This window comes from Bos grunniens, chromosome 16, assembly GCF_055505025.1.
Source record: "Bos grunniens cultivar Pamir isolate PY7600 chromosome 16, Bosgru_T2T1.0, whole genome shotgun sequence".
Taxonomy (NCBI): domain Eukaryota; kingdom Metazoa; phylum Chordata; class Mammalia; order Artiodactyla; family Bovidae; genus Bos; species Bos grunniens.
The window spans coordinates 4,878,636-4,903,381 of NC_141180.1; the positions used below are offsets into that span (position 1 = coordinate 4,878,636).

The 24,746-nt window shown below is 40.2% G+C and overlaps 2 protein-coding genes across 6 annotated transcripts in view; one reads left to right on the forward strand and one right to left on the reverse strand.

Moving 5' to 3' along the window:
• The window catches only part of CRB1 (crumbs cell polarity complex component 1), a 265,536-nt gene extending 253,228 nt beyond the window's left edge, over positions 1–12,308 (reverse strand). The window contains exon 1 of one of the 2 annotated variants that reach the window (XM_086343218.1): positions 11,638–12,308. The gene's annotated coding sequence lies outside the window, so the exon portion shown is untranslated. The remainder of the gene's footprint in view (positions 1–11,637) is intronic. The other variant, XM_086343217.1, reaches the window with a different exon arrangement.
• Positions 12,309–12,334: 26 nt separating this feature from the next.
• ZBTB41 (zinc finger and BTB domain containing 41) overlaps positions 12,335–24,746 on the forward strand; it is a 39,505-nt gene continuing 27,093 nt past the window's right edge. For 3 of the 4 annotated variants that reach the window (XR_015143016.1, XR_015143015.1, XM_086343219.1), the window contains exons 1-2: positions 12,335–12,546; positions 13,181–14,420. Coding sequence is in view for 2 of the 4 variants with exons in the window: in XM_086343219.1 (XP_086199345.1) it covers positions 13,298–14,420 (1,123 nt within the window). In the remaining 2 variants the exon portion in view is untranslated. Of the gene's footprint in view, positions 12,547–12,573; positions 12,757–13,180; positions 14,421–24,746 lie in introns of those variants that run through there. The other variant, XM_086343221.1, reaches the window with a different exon arrangement.

Here is a 24,746-nt window from a genome sequence, read left to right on the forward strand (position 1 = left end):
AAGAGTTTCATGGCTTCATGTTTTACATTTAGGTCTTTAAACTATTTTGAGTTTATGTTTGTATATTATGTGAGAGAATGTCCAAAGAGATTCTTATTTTTTACTTCCCTCTCCCACATTTTGTGTTTTTGATGTCATTTTGCATCTTCAAGCTTATCACTTTACTGTTCATTGTAGTTATAGTTGCTTTCACAACTTTGTTTTCTTTTTTTAAATCTACATACTGGATTATTTAAATGATCTTCAATCCTTCTATGTATTTGCCTTTCTGTTGGGATTTTCCTTTTCCTATAGATTTTTGCTTCTTTTCCATTTAAAGGAAACCTAAAGCAATCTTGAAAAAGAACAAAGCTGGAGGCATCATACTTCCTGATTTCAAAGCAACATAGTATTGGCATGACACTGATCAATGGAATAGAATCAAGTGCCCAAAGTAATCCTGTGCATATATAGTCAATTAACTGACAAATGAGCAAGATATACAATGGGGGAAAGACATCTTTTCAGTAAACGTGTTGGGAAAGCTGGACAGCGCCATGCCAAAGAATGAGACTGGACCCCTTTTCTTACACCATGCACAAAAATCAACTCAAAAATAGATTAAAAACTTAAATGTAAGACCTGAGACCATAAAACATTTAGAAGAAAACAGCTGGCAAACTCCTTGGCATTGCTATCAGCAATGATTTTTTGGATTTAATAAAAGCAAAAATTAACATGTGGAACTATATCAAATTAAAAGCTTCTACATAGCAAAAGAAACCATCAGGAAACTGAATAGTCAACCTTCAGGATGGGAGAAAATATTTGCAAACCACTTACCTAATAAGGGGTTAATATCCAAAATATACAAGTAACTCATACGATTCAACAACAAATAACCCAATGGAAAAAACAGGCAAAGGACCTATACAGACAGTTTTTCAAAGACATACAAATGGCCAACAAGTACATGGAAGGTTGCTCAACATCACTAATCCTCAGGGAAATGCAAATCAAAACCACAAGGAGATGTCACTTCTCATCCACTAGGACGCTCATCATCAAAAAGACAAAAGATAACAATGTTGGTGAGGATGTGGAGGAAAGGAAATCTTTGTACACTGTTAGCGGAAATATAAACTGATACAACCACTGTCAAAAACAGCTTGGAGGTCCCTCGAGAAATTAAAAACAGAAGTGCCATATGATATAACAACCCCACTTTTGAGAATATATCCATAGAAAGTGAAACCATTATCTCAAAGTGATATATGCACTCCTGTGTTCACTGCAATATTCAAAATAGCCAAATTATGGAAACAACCTCAGTATCTGTAAACAGATGAATGCGTAAAGAAAATTTTATATTTCTTTATATATACTATTCAGCCTTAAGTAAAAGAAGGAAATTCTGCCTTTTGCAACCTAAAGGCATCATGCTAAGTGAAATAAGCCAGACACATATACAAAGACAAATATGAATACTATCAATATATATTACCATTTACGTGTGGAATCAAAAAAAAAAAAAAAAAAAAGGTCAAACTCATAGAAATGGAGAGTACAAAAGCAGTTGCCAGGGCCTGGGAGGTAGGGGAAGTAGGGAGAGACTGACAAAGGGCACAGACTTTCAGTTATCAGGTTAATAAGGTCTGATGCTCTAATACACAGCATGGTGATGATAACAACATAGATGACTGAAATTTGCTCAAAGAGTAGAACTTAAATGTTTTCACTAAAAAATGTAATGTGAGGTGATGGATGTGTTAAAAATATGTGACATGATGGATGTGTTATTTAACTTGATGGTGTATTAACTTATAATGTGTATGTATGTCAAGTCATCACATTGTACACTTTAAATATATTACAATATTATTGTCAATTATACCTTAATAAAGTTGAAAAAAAATTTTTCTAGGTAGCAGAGAAGTCCCCAAGACTATGTTAAGTTTTTATAGTCCTTGTGTTTTCATAAGGTGACAATGACAAAGCTTTCTTATTCCTTGCTCAGCATATGTGACACTCTTCAACTTTGGAGTCTGAAGTCTAAGAGCCTGTAAGCACTATGACATTATCTGACACATTTTATTTATGGTACTTTTTTAAAAACTTATTTTCCTTATTAAAAAGTGTTGTTGTTGTTCAGTTGCTCAGTCATGTCCAACTCTTTGTGACCCCATGGATGGCAGCACACCAGGCTTCCCTGTCTCCCAGAGTTTGCTCCAACTCATGTCCATTGAGTCAATGATGCCAAAAATACATGTTTATAATACAAGAATTGAAATTTTTGTTTTAATTGAAGAAAAAAAATCTTATATCACCCCACAACCTGGAGAAAATTTCTATTAATGTTTTGATGCAATGCTTTCCAAACTTCACTCAGTATAACTTTTACAAGTGAACAAAAAGCACTCTTTTACACATAAAAATTATGTAAGCATTTTCTATGCTGTTACAATTACAAAATGAATATACGATTTTTATTGAATGTAATTCATATAAAATAAAATTTAACCTTTTAAACCATACAATTCAGTGGTTTTTCAATTCCTGGGTTGGAAAGATCCACTGGAGAAGGAATAGGTTACCCACTCCAGTATTCTTGGGCTTCCCTTGTGGCTCAGCTGGTAAAGAATCTGCCTGCAATGCGGGAGACCTGGGTTTGATCCCTGGGTTGGGAAAATCCCCTGGAGAAGGGAAAGGCTGCTGCTGCTGCTGCTAAGTCGCTTCAGTCGTGTCCAACTCTGTGCGACCCCAGAGACGGCAGCCCACCAGGCTCCCCTGTCCCTGGGATTCTCAAGGCAAGAACACTGGAGTGGGTTGCCATTTTCTTCTCCAATGCATAAGAGTGAAAAGTGAAAGTGAAGTCACTCTGTCATCTCCGACTCTCAGCGACCCAAGGCTACCCACTCAGTATTCTGGCCTGGAGAATTCCAAGCGGTTGCAAAGAGTCGGACACAACTGAGCGACTTTCACTTTCACTTAGCGTATTCACAAAGTTGCACAAGTAAAATTACAATCTAATATTAGAACAATTTCATTAGCCCAAAGAAAATCTGTACCCATCAGCAGTCATTCCTCCACTCCCCTTTTCCCTAGACCCTTACAACTACTAATCTACTTTGTTTTTGTGAGTTTCACTATTAATTTTATATAAACAGAATCATACACTACGTGGTCATTTACATTTCACATTTTTTCACTTAGAAATTTTTCAAGACTCATCTATGTTGTAGCATGTATCAGTACTTTAATACCTTTCCTGATAGAACATTAAATTCTATCAATAAGCCAAATTTTAATATCAGCATGGACATCTGGGTTGCTTCCACCTTTTGGTGATTATGAATAATACTGCCATAAACATTTGTGTACAAGTTTTTGCGTGAAAATGGGTTTTTAGTTTTCTTAAGTATGGTTAGATAGCATCACTGACTCAATGGACATGAATTTGAGCAAACTCCAGGAGACAGTGAAGGAAGGACAGGGAAGCCTGGCATGTTGCTGTCCAAGGGGTTGCAGAGTCAGACACAACGTTGAGAATGAACAGGAATAAACCTAGGAGTGGAATTGCTAGGTCACATGGTAACTCTCGGAGAAGGCGATGGTACCCCACTCCAGTACTCATGCCTGGCAAATCCCATGGATGGAAGAGCCTGGTAGGCTGCAGTCCATAGGGTCACTAGGAGTCGGACACGACTGAGCGGCTTCACTTTCACTTTTCACTTTCATGCATTGGAGAAGAAAATGGCAACCCACTCCAGTGTTCTTGCCTGGAGAATCCCAGGGACAGGGGAGCCTGGTGGGCTGCCGTCTCTTGGGTCGCACAGAGTCGGACACGACTGAAGCGACTTAGCAGCAGCAGCAGCAGCATGGTAACTCTTGTATTGTAACTCTTGTTTCTCTTTTTGAGAAACTGACAAGACATTTTCCAAAGCAGGTGCATTTCATGTTCCCACCAGCAGTGTATGAGGGTTTCAACTTCTCCACAGCCTTGCCAGTGTTTGTTATCTATCTTTTTAATAATGACCATCCTAGTTGGTGTGAACGCGGTAGGTATGTAACTGTGGTTTCAATTTACATTTCTATACAGACTGTGACATTGAACAACTTTTCATGTGTTTATTGGCCTTTATATATCTTCTTTGGAAAAATGTCTATTCAAATCCAATGTCCATTTTAAAAACTGGATTATTTTTTGATTCATAAAATTTTTAAATAGAATCTAGATACTAGATCACCAGATTTATCATGTGCAAGTATTTTCTCCCATCCTTAGGTTGTCTTTTCACTTTCCTGATAGTGTCCTTTCTTTCTAGTACTTTCTTTCTGGTACTTTTACAAGACAGAGAGCTTGTCACTTTCCAACCATGGTTTTCTTACTTTTTAAAAATCTCTATTTTTCCCTTCAGAAACTAACAGGGAGCCAGCCTGCAAATCTGAGTGCCAGCCCAGCATCACATGCAGAATTTTGAAGGGGAGACTTGAAGTTAATACACAATAACTTAACAAATGGCACACAGGAAGGTAAGAGTTCCTTATCAACTGTATACTGCTTTTTTTTTTTTAACAACAACAAAAATAACTTTAGGGTTTAAAAAAAAAATAAGTGGTATGGTCCAGGGGTTAAGAATCCATCTTCCAATGCAAGGGACATGGGTTCAATCCCTGGTTGGGAAACTAAGATCCCACATGCCACCAGGCAACTAGGCCCCAACTACTGAGCCTAGGCGCTCTAAAGCCTGTGTGCCCCAACTAGAGGGAAGGCTCTGTGCCATGATGATGAGCCCACGTGCCATGAGGAAAGCTCCCACACACCACAACTAAGACCCAATGCAGTCAACTACTAAATAAGTAAATATAAAAAAATAACTTTCCATTTTACTGATATCTGGTTTTGGTTGTTTCCAATCTTATAATCTCTGGAAATTTTTTTGAGGTGGGGGGCAGGTGCTAATACTTGGAATTAATGCGTAGATCAAGAATTTTCAGTTTTTCTTCTAGTGTGAGCATTTAAAGTTGCCTTCTAAATATGATTTTAGCTATATCACATTTGTTTTGATATATTTTTATTATTATCCAGTTCGAAATAAGTTGTAAATTATATTGTGATTATTTTCTTTAGGCTGTTTCAGTTCAGTTCAGTCGCTCAGTCATGTCTGATTCTTTGCAAGCCCATGGACTGCAGCACGCCAGGCCTCCCTGTCCATCACCAACTCCCAGAACTTGCTCAAACTCATGTCCATACAGTTGGTGATGTTATCCAACCATCTCATCCTCTGTCATTCCCTTCTCCTGCCTTCAATATTTCTCAGCATCAGGGTCTTTTCCAATGAGCTGGCTCTTCACATCAGGTGGCCAAAGTAATGGAGCTTCAGCTTCAGCATCAGTCCTTCCAATGAATATTCAGGACTCATTTCCTTTAGGATTACCTGGTTTGATCTCCTGGCAGTCCAAGAGACTCTCAAGAGTCTTCTCCAACACCACAGCTCAAAAGCATCAATTCTTGGGTGCTCAGCTTTCTTTAGGCTATTGACTCTATGCTTGTTGTTGTTGTTGTGTAGGCGCTAAGTTGTGTCCGATTCTTTTGTGACCCCATGGACTGCAGCCAGTCACAGTCTTCTGTCCATGGGATTTCCCAGGCAAGAACACTGGAGTGGGTTGCCATTTCCTTCTCCAGGGGGATCTTCCCAACCCAGGGGTGGAACCCGCATCTCCAGCATTGGCAGGTGGATTCTTTACCACTGAGCCATCCATGTATTAATGAATTTCCAAACATTTTGGGTTTTCAAGTTATCTTTTTTGTACTAATATGATAATGTTATATATATAATTAGTGTATAAAATATTATATACTAGTTACTATATACTTGTATATAAAATATTATATAATAGTACATACTTTTCTTATATATGTAAATAAAATAGTACATATGTATATACATATGGATAGGTAGAAATTTATCAGTATATAAAATATATACATAATTGAATACAGGCATACATATTTGAAATTGCTATATCTTCTTCATGGATTGAAGACTGTATTATTATTACATGGCCTTCTATCTCAAATGAATAATTTATGTCTAAGTCTACTTTGCCTGATATTAATATAGGTACAGTAATCTATCTTTGGTTAGCATTTGCATAGTGTATAATTTTCCAACTATGTATTTTTAACTTTTCTTTAAATTTAAGCCTTGTCTACAGTAATCAAGTTTTTGTAGTAATGAAGTCTGTAATAGCAAGTTTTTATCTTTTTTCATTCAGTCTGTTAATCAGTGTCTTTTTAATTGAATAATTTGGTCAATTTCCAGTTAAGTCATTAACTGGAAATTATTACATTTGACTTTAGATCTTCCATCTTACTACATTTTTCTATTTGTTTCAAATGCTGTTGCTCTTTCTTTCCCTTTCTTCTTCTTGATTTTTCTTTCAGTGTTCAAATTCCTTACCTCTATTAGCCTACTTATTAAACATTTATTTAATTTTGATTTTAGTAGTTACCCCAGAGGCTAAACACCCTTGAGTTATTATATATAAATTAGAACTTTTAACACATGCTGAGTCTGGAGCTAGTGAATCCTCTCAAGATTGGCTTATTTCAACTAGTTTTTATCTTGCTTCTCATTTGAAGGATTTTTTCTAGCTTAGCAGTTGTCTTCTATGAGCATCATGAAGGTGTCTTTGGGCTTCAAAAACTTACACTGGGAGGTCAGCTCTTGGTCTAATTTTGCTCCTCTCATGCCAATACTCTTTTTTCTCCTGCATGCATGCCTGCTAAGTCGATTCAGTCATGTCTGACTCTGTACACCCTTATGTACTGTAGCCTGCCAGGCTTCTCTGTCCATGTGATTGTCCAGGCAAGAATACTGGAGTGGGTTGCCATGCCCTTGGCCAGGGGATCTTCCCAACCCAGGGATCGAACCTGTATCTCTTTTGTCTCCTGCACTGGCAGGGGGTTATTTACCACTAGTGCCACCTGTGAAGTCCCTTTTTTCTCCTATGGATGCTTTAAAATTTTTTTCCTTACTTCCAATTTTCAGCAGATTTATATGCCTAATTTTACTTTTCTATGAACTTATCTTGCTTGGAATTCCTACTTTTTCTTGAATCTCTGGCTTGATGTTTTTCATCAATGGGAAATTCTCAGCTATTCTTTTTAAAATGCTACATCTTCCTCATTCTCATTTTCCTCTTCTGCTGCTGTGGTTCTATTAAGATTTATGTTTGGTGTTTTATGTGTTCTAAATATTTCTTTTCCTCTTTCCTGTATTACCTATTCTTGGTTTGTGTTTTATTCTGGATATTTCTTCTGATTTATCTTTTACTTCAACAGTTTCTCTTCAGTTCTTTCTAATCGTAGGTTAAACATACCCACTCTTCTTAGATTTACCTATTATGTTTTCCTGTCCTAGAATTTGTATTTTATTTCCATTTTTTTGTTTAAAATTTCAATATTCTCTGTCAATTCCTTGAACATATCACTCATAGTTTATATGCTGTTGCTGTATTGGTCTAATAACTTGATTTTCTTCATCTTCTGTGGATCTGTTTCATGTTTTGTGTCTTACATTTTTGGAAACAGCCTTTGTGTGTATAGGTGTGTGTTTGATACTGGATATTATATATTAAAACTTAACAAGTTAGGAATTCCTTGGTGGTATACGTTATGACACCACACTTTCACTGCTGAGGGCCAGGATCGATCCCTAGTCAGGGAACCAAGATCCCACAAGTCATGTTGAATGACCAAGTTAAAAAAATAATGAGCCTGGATGATGTCATCATAATCAAGACAGGATGGGTTTTGCCTCTGGCAGGCAGGTAGGCTAAAAGAAGGAGAAATTCTTCATCGTCTTTCTCAAATAAGGAATAAAAATGTTAAGAACTTTAGTGTATGAAGACTGGTCTATTTCTGGTACATTCTTACTCACAGAGTTCCAGCTGGAAACATGGGGTGTTTATTAGGGTCCTTTTTTGTGGAAGGGGTCCTTTAATTTCAACGTTTATCTCCCTGTCTCACGGCTCTGTCAAGGATCTGCTCATGTTATCAGCTTCTCAGTTGTTTTTTTCCAGTCAGTAACTGCTTTTAGGGAGAAGCTCCCCCACCAAGGCCAGATCACCTCTTTGAGCCTCTTTTTCTTGCAGTCCAGGCCCTCACAATTCCTCATATACAACCTTGTTAGCTATGCCATGCATTCAAAACAGTAGCTTTTGTCTTAAAAAAAAAAAAAAAATTGAACTAGCTGTTTACAGCAAGACAATTGGTTCCAGCTACTTAATACACCATTGCTGATACTGGAATTCCTCCATGTAAAATATTTTTAAGTTTATATAGTTGATTTAACAATTTTCTTCCCTTGAAGTGAACTGAAGTCGCTCAGTCATGTCTGACTCTTTGCAACCCCATGGACTATAGCCTATCAGGCTCCTCCATCCATGGGATTTTCCAGGCAAGAGTACTGGAGAGGGTTGCCATTTCCTTCTCCAGGGGATCTTCCCTACCCAGGGATTGAACCTGGGTCTCCTGCATTGTGGGCAGATGCTTTATCCTCTAAGCCACCAGGGAAGTTTTCTTCCCTTAATTGCTTCTAAATTCTGACTCATGCTGAGAGAGACCTTCACATTTTACTGTTATTTTGTTATACTCCTCTTATGGTTTCAATTTTTAAATTTATATTTTTTTATTCATCTGGAATTTATCTTAATTAGCTGAGGTTATATACAACTTACTTTTATTTCTGATGCCCACCTATTTTATCTATTTTCATTTATTGGACAGTCTTATATTTTTGTCACAGACTTGAAACTTTACCTTTTTAAATAGTAAATTGACCTGTGAATTTTGATCTGTGGACTTTCAACTTTTCCATTGTTTCATTGCATGTCTGTCTGTGACATGTTTTAATGACTTTAAGATTATCATGCAATACTCTGTATATATTTAAGGTATATAATTTGATCAGGTATATATTTGATCAGCTATATATATATGTATACTAGTGTATACATATATGTATGTATACACTAGTGAAATTATCGCTACAATCAAAATTTTGTGTTTTTAATCTATACAAATTCTGATGCCACCTGCTGTGACTAAGCAACAAACTGTCATTTTAATCTGTGGTTTGTAGTTTTTTGATAAATCAAATCACATAGAATATACTCATTTTGTCTTTTATTCACAGTTATTTTGAGATATCTATTTTGTTGCCTTTGGCATTAGTTTGTTCCTTCTTACTGCTAAGTAGTGAAAGCGTTAGTCACTTAGTCATGTCTCCTCTTTGCAACCCCATGGACTATAGCCTGCCAGGATCCTCTGCCCATGGAGTTTTCCCAGGCAATGAACCTAGTCTCCTGCATTGCAGGTGAATTCTTTACCATTTGAGTAGTTTGAGACTCATCTAGGTTGTTGCCTTTGGCATTACTTTGTTCCTTATTGTAGATAGTAATAGTATTCTACATATTTATCCACTTTCCTCTTATTGGACATTCAGGTTGATCCTAATTTGGGGCTATCATAAGTAAAGCTGCTATAAAATTTTGTAAGACTCTGTGTGGATATAATGCTTTGATTTCTCTTGAATAAAGACGGACTGCCTAGCCTATATGATGTGTGATTTTCCAAAATTGTTCAACTGTTTTCTAAACTGCTTATACCATTTTACATTTCAGGAAGAAGTGAATGAAGGACTTCCCTCGTGGTTCAGTGGTTATGAATCCACCTTGCAACCCAGGGGATGTGGGTTCAATCCCTGATCTGGGAACTACGATCCCACATGCTGCAGAGCAACTAAGCTTGCATGCCTCAACTACTGAGCCCTCCCACAACTAGGGAGTCCACGCACCGAAAATGAGAAAATCTTGCCTGACAAAGCAAAGATCCCAAGAGCTGCAACTAAGACCGGATGCAGCCAAATAAATACATGTATTTTTAAATTAATGAGATTTCCAGTTGATCTATCTTCATCAGTTGATACATCTATCTTCCAGCTGAAACATCTTTTTCAACACTTGATATTATCAGTCAAATGTAGTTATTGTTATGGATGTACCTTACTGTGGTTTTAATTAGAATCTCCTTTAAGATGCAATTTAAAGATAATACCTTTCACATATTTATCTCTTTTCAAGCAATGTCTGATCAAGTATTTTACTCATTTTAAATATTTTTTTTTCCTTCTCATTAGCTGTAATAGTTCTTTTTACTTGGGGTACATTATGTTTTTCAAATATATTCTCATCTGCCTTTTGATTTTCTTAAACATGTGTTTAGCTACGCTGGGTCTCAGTTGCAACATGTGGGATCTAGTTCCCTGACCAGAGTTCAAACTCCAGCCCCCTACGTTGGGGGCATAGAGTCTTAGCCAATGGACCAACTAAGAAGTCCCTTGATTGACATCTTTACAATATGCACTCTTCTAGTCCATGAATATGACATATTTCAATTATTTAGGTCTTCTTTAATGTCTCTGAACTGTGTTTTAGGGGGAGTGCTCAGGTATTTCATATTCCCAGGTATTTTATATTTCTGATGCTGTCAAATAACACCTTTTAAGTTTATTTAAAATGTTACATGCAGGGTACAGAACAGTTGTTCAATGGATATTCAATGAGTAAATGAAGAAACACATTTTCATTTTCAGAAATAAATTTGTGAAACAGCCTTTTAAAGAATGTTGAATTAAGACCATGACAGATCAGCAAAAGGAAGCTATAGGGAAGAGGTTCTAAAGAGTGTAGATTTCCTTTCTGTCTTGACTTTCTGGCTCCGCGCTTTCCTTCGCGGCACCCACCCCACTGTTACTCCCTTTGACAAAGACTTCTGACACCTTAGGGACACGGATGTTGGTGCCACATGATTGAGGAAAATACAAAGGCATTATTTTTCATTTTCCTATTGTTCATTGCCAGTGTACTAGTTCATTCCCAGTGTACTAGTGACGGTTCTCCAGAAAAACAGAACTGACAGGATAGATAGAGGATACACTGATATTCTAAGGAATTGACTTGCATGGTTGATTCTGGGGGCTAGTAAGTCGAAATCCATAGGACAGGCCTATGAATAGACATTTCCATAGGAAACTCAGGTAAGAGTTGATGTTCCAATCTTCAGTCCAGACACTTCACAGCATCAGGCTGAAAACCCAGGCAGAGTTTTCAGGTTGAAGTCCTGAGGAGAACAGCTTCTGCTGGAAAGCTCAGTCTTTGCTCTAAGACGTTCCACTGACTGGATAAGGTCTAACAAAGATTCTCCTTGACCAAATTTTAACCAGGCTCCTCTAAACTCCCTTCTCAGTTAGGTTCTGACTTTTGAGCTTCTGTATTTGTCTCTGCATTCCTCAGTTTAGCCGAAATACCCCACCCTCTGTATCTGATACCTGGTTCCTTAACCTCTTCCCCAACCCCATCCCACCAGGTGATGTCTGACCAATCCCACCTGCCTCCAACCAGAATCCTGTTGGGTCAGTTTAGCCAAAATCCCCCGACACCCCGCGTTATCTCTTGGCAGTTCTCCATCCACTGACATGCCCGCCACCCCCAGGCAGCTCCTGGGCTGCAAATTCCCACTATTCCTTGTCTGGAATTGAGTCCATTCTCTCCCCCACAGGACAGAACCCTACTGAACGAAGTTTGCCTTACCGTTAACAAGTGTCAGGAATAACTTTTCTGTACCAGGTCCATCCACAGGGGAACAGGGAATGGGTTCCCCGAGCTGCTCGGCGTCAGCCTCTGCCTCATTTCCCCGGTGTCTGGAAAACCACACGACTAGGACCGCCTAGTAAACGTGTAGTCTTCGGGGAAGCAATCCCGGCACCACCCGGGACTGCGCTACAAACGCACAATCCTGGGCACTGGCCCCAAAAGTTAGCCTGTGGACCTTTTCTCCTTGGTTCAGCTTTCTTTCCTGTCCTACCAGCTGTATGCTTATGTGTACAATGTTCAATGTTTCTGTGGAAGGTAAGAAGTCAAACACTAATTTTAGGAGCAACTGCGTTAGCTGCGTCCGGCTGGGTTCTTCCGATGCGGGGCGGCGTAGGCGGACACGCTGTCGCCTGCCGCTGAGGGGCCGCTGCGAACCGCCCCAGGCCGGGAGAACGCTGTCCTTTCGCGCCGCGGTGCCCCCGCCCAGGCCTCCGCAACTTCGCCTCTTCTTCTCCTCCGCCGGTCCCCGCAAGGCTGTCCCCCAGGGCCAGACTGGCTCGGGCACAGCGGCCCCTGAACCACCGCGAAAACCCGGACTAACGGACTCGGAGTGTAGTCGCTGGGGTCGCCCGGGAGCGGGGGCATCACGGAGCATGCGCGGGGAGGGTGAGCGCGCGCACATGCGCAGGGCCGCGCGCTGTGGGGGTGGAGGGGTGTCGGGCGGCAGCGAGGCTGCGCGCCGCTGACGTGTTCGGTGGCCGCGGCGGCGGCTGCGGCGGCGGGGCGACGGCAGGGGAAAGGCGGGCGGGGCCGGGGGCTGAACCCGGAAGTGTCTCGGCGCCGGAGCGAGCGCGCCCGGAGTGGAGCTTGGCGGCCGGGAGCCAGCGGGGAGCCCTGCGTTCCCGGGTAAATGGACGCGCGGGGCGTCCGCGCGGGGAGCGGGTGGGCGGGCGGCGAGGGGTCGCCGTCGGTGGTGCGGTCTCGGCGCGGCAGCGGCCCGGGGAGGCTCTGCTCTGGCGGTCGTCCCCCGGGTGACCCCGACCTCCTCTCCGCGCCGCTCCCAGGGCAGTCCCGCCGGGCGCCTCCGGCCTTTGGACGCTCGCCGGCCGGGATGAGGTGCGCCTCACCGCCCCGGGGAAGCGTGTTAATGGGGGAGGGGGAGGGAACGTGGGTTCCGTGGCCGCGACGGCCTGAGTGTCAGCGCCCCGGCGCCCTTGCATCGCAAAGGTGGGCGCCTCGACCTGGCCCGCCGCGGGCTCGGGGGTGCCTCCCCTTCTGCCCGCTTTCCCGCTACTCCGTTCGGGAATAGGGCCTGCAAGGTGTGCCCTGCCTCCTTCAAAATTATTCTTTTGTTGTCTGTCTTTTTCTAACCCTGCCCTCCTCGTTCTCCGCCCTAAAATCTCAGCCACGAATGCGTGGAAGCGGTGACTTTGTCATAATTTACTTCTCATTTAGGAAGGTTTTGTTGACAGTACCGCGAGTGACTTAGGATGGCTGGGCCGTGGAGTTGTTTTACATGCTTCTACTCTCTTCTTCACAGACCATGCAACCCTCGGGCACGCCCCTCCAGAAGCTGTGATCCCAGACAATCCTGTTTTCCTTCATAAATCCCTCAAGACACTTATGAATTTTCTTGTTCTGAAACCGTTGTACTGCAATGAAGAAGAGGAGAAAGGTTACTTCACATCTTGACGAGAAGATCCATCTAGGCTACCATAAAGATTCCCCGGAAGGAAATGTTGTAGAGGAGTGTGACCAAGTAACCTACGCTCATTCCACAGAAAGACCAGCTCCTGAAGCCCTACGCTGTTATCAGGAACTTCCTCCCTCCCCGGATCAGAGGAAACTTCTGAGTTCTTTGCAGTACAATAAGAACTTGCTGAAGTATTTGAATGATGACAGGCAGAAGCAACCGTCTTTCTGTGACTTACTTATCATAGTAGAAGGAAAAGAATTTAGCGCCCATAAAGTTGTCGTTGCTGTTGGCAGTAGTTATTTCCATGCGTGTTTGAGCAAAAATCCGAGCACGGATGTTGTCACCCTGGATCACGTAACGCACTCCGTTTTTCAGCATTTGCTTGAATTTCTTTACACATCAGAATTTTTTGTGTACAAATATGAAATCCCTCTTGTTTTAGAGGCCGCAAAGTTTCTGGATATTATAGATGCAGTTAAGCTGCTAAATAACGAAAATGTTGCCACTTTTCAGTCTGAGCTAACTGAAAAGTCATCACCAGAAGAAACACTAAGTGAATTAACTGGAAGACTATCAAGTAATCATCAGTGTAAATTCTGTAGTAGACATTTTTGTTATAAGAAGTCTTTAGAGAATCATTTGTCGAAAACCCATAGGTCCCTTTTATTAGGGAAAAAACATGGGTTAAAAATGCTGGAGAGAAGTTTTTCCACAAGAAGATCAAAACGGAATCGAAAGTGCCCTGTTAAGTTTGAGGACACCAGTGATGATGAGCAAGAAAGTGGTGATGGGTCAGACAATTTGAATCAAGACAGTTTTGATAAGGAAAAGTCAGATAGAAATGATTCTGAGGATCCCGGAAGTGAATATAATGCTGAAGAAGATGAGCTAGAGGAGGAAATGTCAGATGAATATTCTGACATTGAAGAACAGAGTGAAAAAGATCAGAATGATGCAGAAGAGGAGCCAGAGGCCGGTGATTCCGTTGGAAGCATTCATGAGGGGTTAACCCCTGTAATCATTCAGAACAGTAACAAAAAAATATTGCAGTGTCCCAAATGCGATAAGACATTTGACCGCATAGGTAAGAAAGAAAAGCATGTTTCTTGTCTCTAATAGTTTACTTTTCGTGGGTACTTTAAAGGTGATTATTAAAAACTAAACTTTGAAAATAACTTTTGAAAAGTATGGAGGGTATTTGATTTTTGATCTGTATTTTATCCTGTTATAAATTTGTTGTGATTCAGGAATTAAGTATTTATATTACCTTTTATTTTCTCTTCCTCATGTCCTGGCAGTAGGTGACAGATCATTAGTTCCTGTGTTTAGTATGAAAAATTCCAGAGTGTCAATAATTACGAATATAGCATTTTGATTTATATGCTAATTTAATTTAAGCGCTATTTTTGAGTCATCATAGAAAATTGAAATAGGCCATATTGTATGTAATTTAATAATTCCTGTACTGTTTCCCCTTGAGCGTGGTAATATGTGAGTCATAAATATAGTCACTTTTCCAGTATCCAGTACTGTTTAGAACTGGGATGTTTCAGATTAAGAATAGTTACAGATAAAACTAAATTACTAAGTGTAATAAATGCCTTCATTCTGTAGGCAGAGACTTTAGGAAGTGTCCTAATAGTATTCTTGGGTTATTATAATAATGAAGAAATCAATTTTTTCTTTATTAGAAAAGCATATATATGAAAAGCATATGAAAAGTGATATGAAAGTGAAAAGCTTATAAAAGTGAAAGTATTAGTTGCTCATTTGTGTCTGACTCTTTGCAACCGCATGGACTGTAGTCCACCAGGCTCCTCTGTCCATGGAATTCTCCAGGGAGGAATACCTGGAGTGGGTTGCCATTCCGGTCTCTGGGGATCTTCCCAGCCCAGGGATCGAACCTGGGTCTCCTGCATTGCAGGCAGTCAGTGAATATTTAATTTCAGGAGAGCTTACTTGCTAGTAAAATAATTTTTGGAGGTGTCTTATATGGACTTTATAATGTGAACTTTAAAATTGCAGCAGTTCACCTATTTACATATAAATGAGAGTTATGAAATTGGGGACTGTATTTTACCACATAGAATGATAAAAGAAGCTGCTGCTGCTGCTGTGTTGCTTTAATCGTGTCCAACTCTGTGCAACCCCATAGACGGCAGCCCACCAGGCTTCCCGTCCCTGGGATTCTCCTGGCAAGAACACTGGAGTGGGTTGCCATTTCCTTCTCCAATGCAGGAAAGTGAAAAGTGAAAGTGAAGTCGCTCAGTCGTGTCCGACTCTAGCGACCCCATGGACTGCAGCCAGATTTTCCAGGCAAAAGTACTGGAGTGGGGTACCATTGCCTTCTCCATAAAAGAAGCAGATAAGTATTATTTGACCTTGTAAAATTACTTACATACATTTAATATATCCCCATGTGTCCCTAGTGGGTCAAATGGTAGAGTCTGCCTGCAGTGCTGGAGACCCAGGTTTGATAACCTGGTCAGGAAGATCCCCTGGAGAAGGAAAGGCAACCCCCTCCAGTATTCTCGCCTGGAAAATCCCATGGACAGAGGAGCCTGGCAGGCTTCGTCCATGGGGTGGCAAAGAGTCAGACATGACTGAGCAACTTCCCTTCAGTCACTGATGTTATTGAGTTAGGAGGAAATTGGTTAAATAAGGTATTGATAATCATTTGCTCTCAAAATACTCAACAGTGTAAACTATGACACAGCAGTAGGTGCCTTTTTTTTTGCTTTTTTATGCCTTTGAATATTTTTTTCTAAATTAGAATGCTTTTGACAATCCAACTTAATAATTGTTCATGGCTATTTTTACTGTGTTTAAAGTTCTGTGCAAATGAATAGAGTAACTTTTTTTGAGCAACTAGTCAGTTGGAAGAGTGTGTGAATACAAGTAGCTTGTTAAACTAAGGCTGGTAAATATTCTTGTGGAGCTGTGAACACATACTGTGAGCATTACAGGGAACAGAAGAACATTCTTGAATTGAGATACCTGACAACATTTCATCTTTCTAGTTGATTCTGCCTTTTTAAACTTTGTATTCTTAGCACACGCTTCCTGTGTCATGCCTTGTTCTCAGTCGGGCTCAGTTGCTCAGTCGTGTCCGGCTCCTTGCCACCCCATGAACTATAGCCCACCAGGCTCCTCTGGTCATGGATTTTTCCCGGCAAGGATACTGGAATGGGTTGCCATTTCCTTAATTTGGCCTAATTTGATTTGAGATGTGTGAGAGCAGGGTCAGTCTGCCAGTGGCATTGTGGGCCCAACAGATAGATATCAGGCTCTTGTATCCAACACTGGGCCTGTGGGATGCATTGTGAGCAAGGGATTCTGTGTTCAGGTAAGACAAGGAAGACGATACTCAATCTCTATTAACACTCTCAAATTCTCTAGCAAACAAACCTGTTAATTTTACTTAACCTGGCATTTTCTCAGATAACTTTATCACGGGACATTTGGAAACTCCCGGGAAACTAGAGTTCTGTGCACACTATTTGGGGAAATACTGCATAAGTTAAGTTCTTGATGTACTAAGAAGAAGGCATTTTGCAGCTTTTTGAACTAAGGTTAGTTCAGATAATCAGATAAATGTGGGTATCAATAGATCACATTGTCAGCTTATTTCCAGCCTCCTTTCTGAATGTGTTTTATATTATCCCCCTCTTATTGAACCCCTCTTTTGCTTAGCCTCAATGGGGCTGCTGACTTCTCCCCTGTGCAGAGAAAGAGAAGAGATTGAGATTATGATTTTATCATACTGGTTACGAAGCATTGATATGAGCTGTGGTGATGTCAGACTGCCTGCATTTTTGAATCCAGGTCTTATGTGAGTTACTTCACCTGTGTGTACTTTTGTCTTCTCACAGATAGAATGGATGATGCTAATAGTACCTTCTCATGGGGGTTACTATGAGGATTAAATAGCATAGTCTTTGTGAAATTTGTGTGAATATAGTATGAAATTACAATACTGTGAAATTTAGGTGTGCAGTGAATGCAAGCTGCTTATTCATCATTAATATAGTTTCTAAGTGTCTGTACTATGCCAGACACTAAACAAATATGAAGTGATATGTTCTTTGTCATCAAGAATCTTAGAGATTAATGAGTACAGGCAAAAACAAAATTATAATAAAGATAATCTTATCAGGACAGGGACAGAGGCTTAGGGGAATCTGGAAAGATTTCATGGAGCAGGTAGCATTTGAGCTGAGAACCTAAGAAAGGGAGGAGCTTGCAAGGCAGAAGGACCAACAAGTACAAAGACTTTAAGGTAGTTAGGTTCTAGAAATTGCTAAAACTGGGGTGATTTCAGGGTGGGCTGCTGCTGCTAACTCGCTTCAGTTGTGTCCAACTCTGTGCGACCCCATAGACGGCAGCTCACCAGGCTCCCCTGTCTCTGGGATTCTCCAGGTAAGAACACTGGAGTGGGTTGCCATTTCCTTCTCCAGTGCATGAAAGTGAAAAGCGAAAGTGAAGTCGCTTAGTCGTGTCTTGATTCTTTGCGACCCGGTGGACTGCAGCCTACCAGGCTCCTCTGTCCATGGGATTTTCCAGGCAGGAGTGCTGGAGTGGGGTGCCATTGCCTTCCTCGTCAGGGTGGGCAAGTAATGGGCGTAATGAAAACGATGATAGATGAGGATTGGGAAGTGAGCAGAGGTCACATTTTGAATGGTTTATATGCAGTGCAGAGGAGTTTTTAATCCAGTAAGTGATAAAAAGTTGAGAAAACAGAGGAAATGACCGCCATAGGAGTTTTAGAAAGGTAAGCTGGCTTCAGGGAAGAGAAGGAAGTTGGAAAGAGCAGAGGGTTATTCAGGCTTGGGCTAGGAGGATGAGCAGCATTGGGAATGGGACGTGGGACAGGGTGGATCAGAGCTGCAGGCTTCAGTGGACTGGTGACCGGTAGAATGAAAAGAACAGGCAGATGGAGAAGACCTGTGATTCTTCAGTGTCCTCCTGTATCATCTCTATCAGAAGTCCTCTTTATTCTTGAAACATTTCCAGGGCTACTTTCCAATAACCCTTGTATCACCCACATTTCTTTAGGAGGTTTTTAAAATGTCCACCTAGGATTTTGGTTGTTATTTCCCTGTCTCATCAGATTGTGAGCTGGAAAGTGTTGTCTGTTACTTTTGGTTAGTATCCTTCATGATCCTCCAGGTCATTTCAAATGAAATAGTAAGTTTTCAGTAAGCTCCTCTTTAGTTGAACTAAGGTGAAAGATTGACCTCTGACTTGTAAGAAGCCTTTAACTTGCTGTTTCAGAGGGGTTTATGAGAGGCAGCTAATGAGCTCTGGAACCATATGTAGTTTACTAATTTGATTCTCTCACTTTGGATCTTTTACCTTTTTTGGTGTGTTTCATAGATGCTCAGAGTCAGACTCCTGATGCAGTTGTGTTATTCCTGAGGCTCCAGCTGTCCTCCTCTCTGCCCATTCTCATGCAGATAAGAGTCCTTTGACCTTTCCCCCTTAAACTGAAAACCTCCGGTTAAAAGGCAAAGATCAAATTGGGAAAAGATGACAGATGGGGGTGAGAGAAAAAAATTTTGGATGATTTGTCTTTTCTGTTCTTTCCTTAGATTAAATTTGATCTCTTCTAGAAGCAAAAAATATTTTGTAGCTTTAAAAAAAATGTGACTTGTTTAAGACTATCCTGACAGATTCCAGTTGGTTCTGAATAGGGAAGAGTTTTGACTTACGGCATACTTCTCTACTTTAAAGTTAAATATTTTAGTGAAGTGTTCTTCATGCCATGCCAAATGATTTGAGGTATAATTTAAGATTTGGCGTATGAGATATATAATGAGCTAATTTGGTGATGTTTCTCTTTGAAAAATCTCCACATGAAATCTGATAATAATTTAGCATGACCCCCCCCCCAAAAAAAATAATAATTTAGCATAACCCATTTGGAATGAAACCCAAGGTCAAGTTTTGGTATGTATAAATATGTGTTTTCTATATCTCCTCATTTGGGACATAATTCATATTGGGATTCAGTCAGAAAAATGCTGTGGATGAAATTTCTTAATATTATGTATTTTCTATTGGTGATCAAGAATGGTTGGGCATAACTTAGTATTCTGTGAAAGAACATTTTTTTGATGGAAACTTTATTTGATAACCTTGAAGTAAACACTTGATTTATACATTATTATTGAATTCCCCCCACCTGATAAGAAAAGAAAGAGAGATTTGTTGTCTGTGTTCATGCGAAGAGAACCCCACCCTCAACAGCCTTACCAGTTGATTTAAACCTGGGATTTCATTGTACATTTACCTGACTTTGTGGTTCAGCGTTCCCTCAGAAGCTGTGTCTCTTGTTGTTCAGAAATTCAAAGCCATGCAGATAACATATCCTGCAGTGCCTCTGTGCATAAATTTGAGTTGACATAATAGAAATGTGTTTTTTATTTTAGAGATTCTGATTGTTAAAGTGAATTATTCAAATTTATCTATTTTCATAGGTGTCTTTGGATTTTACTGAATTTATTTTAAAACAATTTTCTTTTTGGGGGGTTAAATCCTGTTAAGTCTTCTGGTCTGTAGGCAAATGGAAGTTTAACAATCAGAAGTAGTTTTGATCTTTAACTGCCACTCAAGACTTTCTTGACTCTAAATAAAGGGAAATTCTACTAATTGTTAATTTAACATCTTCCCAACAGAGGTATTTTCATAGAAAATAAAAGGTTTGGGGAAGATTTTTCTTATAATTTAAGATTTTCATGAAGTTGCTCTTCCTATTCACTTGGGTAAAAATCAGGAGACTTGAGTAGTAGGAGGTTAAGTTAGCTTTCAGTTCTGAGACTCTGTGCTAAGTATGCAGTCAGTCCCCTGGTAAGAATAGTCCCATTCCAAAAATCACTTGTAATTTAGTCATTTAAAAATTATACTGTATACTCTTGATTCATTATTTATATAATTTAAAAAGCAAGCTTATGAAAAATATGAAACGTAAAAACTTTTACAATCACGGAAAACTTTTTTGCTTTAATTCCATAAAATGACCCCTATCTTTGCCAAATTAAAATTATGGGTTATTAGTACATATTAATAATGTTTGGATTCTGTACCTGTTCTGGTAACTGATAAATGTGTAAAAAGTATTTTGGAATCCAGCACAAGCATGCTATATTTTTTTAATTCATTAATTTAATTGGAGGATAATTCAAGCATGCTGTATTATAATAGAGAAATATTAAAATCAACTCAGAAAACACTTCCCCTAAGAAATTTTTATAGCAGTATTATTCTGGTTATATCCTGCAAAAAATAATAAAAATACATGCTTTTCCAACTTTTTTTGGATAGTTCAAGGTTAGAAACATGGAACATGGAACAGACTGGTTCCAAATAGGAAAAGGAGTACGTCAAGGCTGTATATGCAGAGTACATCATGAGAAACGCTGGGCTGAAAGAAGCACAAGCTGGAATCAAGATTGCTAGGAGAAATATCAATAACCCCAGATATGCAGATGACACCACCCTTATGGCAGAAAGTGAAGAGGAACTCAAGAGCCTCTTGATGAAAGTGAAAGTGGAGAGTGAAAAAGTTGGCTTAAAGCTCAACATTCAGAAAACGAAGATCATGGCATCTGGTCCCATCAGTTCATGGGAAATAGATGGGGAAACAGTGTCAGACTTTATTTTTCTGGGCTCTAAAATCACTGCAGATGGTGACTGCAGCCATGAAAGTAAAAGACGCTTACTCCTTGGAAGGAAAGTTATGACCAACCCAGATAGCATGTTGAAGAGCAGAGACATTACTTTGCCAACAAAGGTCCGTCTAGTCAAGACTATGGTTTTTCCTGTGGTCATGTATGGATGTGAGAGTTGGACTGTGAAGAAGGCTGAGTGCCGAAGAATTGATGCTTTTGAACTGTGGTGTTGGAGAAGACTCTTGAGAGTCCTTTGGACTGCAAGGAGATCCAGCCAGTCCATTCTGAAGGAGATCAGCCCTGGGATTTCTTTGGAAGAAATGATGCTAAAGCTGAAACTCCAGTACTTTGGCCGCCTCATGTGAAGAGTTGAGTCATTGGAAAAGACTGATGCTGGGAGGGATTGGGGGCAGGAGGAGAAGGGGACAACAGAGGATGAGATGGCTGGATGGCATCACTGACTCGATGGACGTGAGTCTGAGTGAACTCTGGAAGATGGTGATGGACAGGGAGGCCTGGCGTGCTACGAATCATGGGGTCGCAAAGAGTCGGACACCACTGAGCGACTGAACTGAACTGAACTGAAGGTTATGCTAAGTCGCTTCAGTCGTGTCTGATTCTGTGCGACCCCATAGAGGGCAGCCCACCAGGCTCCCCCATCCTGGGATTCTCTAGGCAAGAATACTGGAGTGGGTGGCCATTTCCTTCTCCAATGCATGAAAGTGAAAAGTGAAAGGGAAGTCGCTCAGTCGTGCCCAACTCTTAGCGACCCCATGGACTGCAGCCTACCAGGCTCCTCCATCCATGGGATTTTCCAGGCAAGAATACTGGAGTGGAGTGCCATTGTCTTCTCCGGAACTGAAGGTTAGAAATACATAATTATGTTATATGCATATTAATATGTATGTGTATGTTCAGTTGCTCAGTTGGGTCCAACTCTTTGTGACCCCATGGTCACAAAGGCTCCTCTCTTCGTGGAATTCTCCAGACAAGAATACTGGAATGGGTAGCCATTCTCTTCTCCAGGACATCTTCCTGACCCAGGGATGGAACCACAGTTTCCTGTTTTGTAAGCAGATTCTTTACTGTCACAGCCACCAGACAAGCAAAAGATGCATAGATCATCATATGGTCTGTGCTTAAATACCTTGTGGATTTTTATCATATTTTGGTTTTTCTTTGCTTATAATGTTATCTTTCCCCCCTACATTAAGGGAAATACCTTGGTTACCTTTCTTCAGTATTCTTATGTAAGTGCAGTGCAATTAATTTTTAGATAATACTCTGTGTTTATTAAATTTAATCATATTTGTTTAATTAAGGAACTAAAAAGCCTCTTGATGAAAGTGAAAGAGGAGAGTAAAAAAGTTGGTTTAAGGCTCAACATTCAGAAAACTAAGATCATGGCATGTGGTCCCATCACTTCATGGGAAATAGATGGAGAAACAGTGGAAACAGTGTCAGACTTTATTTTTGTGGGCTCCAAAATCACTGCAGATGGTGACTGCAGCCATGAAATTAAAAGACGCTTACTCCTTGGAAGGAAAGTTATGACCAACATAGATAGCATATTGAAAAGCAGAGACATTACTTTGCCAACAAAGGTCCATCTAGTCAAGGCTGTGGTTTTTCCAGTGGTCAAGTATGAATGGGAGAGTTGGACTGTGAAGAAAGCTGAGCGCCGAAGAATTGATGCTTTTAAACTGTGGTGTTGGAGAAGACTCTTGAGAGTCCCTTGGACTGCAAGGAGATCCAACCAGTCCATTCTAAAGGAGATCAGCCCTGGGTGTTCTTTGGAAGGACTGATGCTGAAGCTGAAACTCCAGTACTTTGGCCACCTCATGCGAAGAGCTGACTCATTGGAAAAGACTCTGATGCTGGGAGGGATTGGGGGCAGGAGGAAAAGGGGACGACAGAGGATGAGATGGCTGGATGGCATCACTGACTCGATGGACGTGAGTCTGAGTGAACTCCAGGAGTTGGTGATGGACAGGGAGGCCTGGCATGCTGCAGTTCATGGGGTCACAAAGAGTCGGATACTTAGCAACTGAACTGAAGTCCCATTTGTTTATTTTTGTCTTTATTCTCATTACTCTAGGAGATGGGTCAAAAAGGTCTTGCTGCGATTTATGTCAAAGAGTGTTGTTCTGCCTATGTTTTCCTCAAAGAGTTCTGCAGTGTCTGGCCTTGCATTAGGTCTCTAATCCATGTTGAGTTTATTTTTGTGTATGGTGTTAGGAAGTGTTCTAATTTCTCTCTGTTACATGTCCAGGTTTCCCAGCACCACTTATTGAAGAGGCTGCCTTTTCTACATTGTATATTCTTGCCACCTTTGTCAAAAATTAGGGGACCATAGGCACTTGGCTTTGTTGCTGGACTTCTATCATGTCCCACTCATCTGTATTTCTGTTTTTGTGCCAGTACGATACTGCTTTGGTTACATAGCTTTGTAATGTAGTCTGAAGTCAGGGAGCCTGATTGCTCCAGCTCTGGTTTTCTTTCTCAAGATTGCTTTGGCTATTTGGGGTCTTTTGTGTTTCTATACTAAGTAAAATTTTTTGATCTAGTTCTGTGAAAAATGCCATTGATAGTTTGATAGGTATTGTGTTGAATCTGTAGATTGCTTTGGGTAGTATGGTCATTTTTACAATATTGATTCTTCTAATCCAAGAACATGGTGTGTCTAAATGTCCATCAACAGATGAATAGATAAAGAAGATGTGGTATATATGTACAGTGGAATGTTACTCAGCCATAAACAGGAGCGAAATTGGGTCATTTGGAGTGATGTGGATGGACCTAGAGTCTGTCATACAGAGTGAAGTAAGTCAGAGAAAAATAACATATATTAAGGCATGTGTGTGGGATCTAGAAAAATGGTACAGATGAACCTATTTGCAGGGCAGGAATAGAGACAGACATACAGAAAAGACTTGTGGACCCTGGGGTGGCTGGGAAGGGGAGGGTGGATCTGGAAGGTAAGATTGACATATATACACTACCATGTGTAAAATAGATAGCCAGTGGAGACCTGCGGTGTAGCACAGGGAGTTCAGCGTGGTGCTCGTTGATGACCTAGAGGGATGGGATGGTGGGAGAGAGGTCCAAGAGCGGGGGGACAGGTGTCTACATACAGCTGATTCACGCTGCTGTACAGCAGAAACTGACACAACCTTGTAAGCAATTGTTCTCCAAAAATCGTATTAGATGCATGTAATAAATTGGTGAATGTAGACAAATAATTATGATTATCTTTTTTCCTCTTGGCCTTAGAATATTTTGTTTTTTATCTAATCTCCATGATACATATAAGACTTACATATTTTTAAAAAGTGTGTGGGTGAAATGTTATACTTGCCTATTAGCTTTCGCCTGAAGAAAAATTTATGTATATATTTTTTTCAGGACAAGGCAAAGCTAAGCTTATCATAGAAAATTACTCTTCATATTGATAGTGCTTTTTCTTATTTCTATTGCCTTTCACTCAAAAGTATCCTTAATTAAAATTTCTATTTTATGCTACTAGATGTGCATATTCACAGCTTTGATTACAGAATAATAATAACAGCCAGCATTAACTGATAGGTTATAATGGGTTAGAAAACAGTAGTGTCTTATGTGTATGAATTGATTTATTATTACGCTAATCCTCTGAAGTAAATACTATTATTCCATTTTTATTTTTGCATATTTTCATTACGCCACTATTATTTTTTCAAATAAGAAAGATTTGAGAAAGG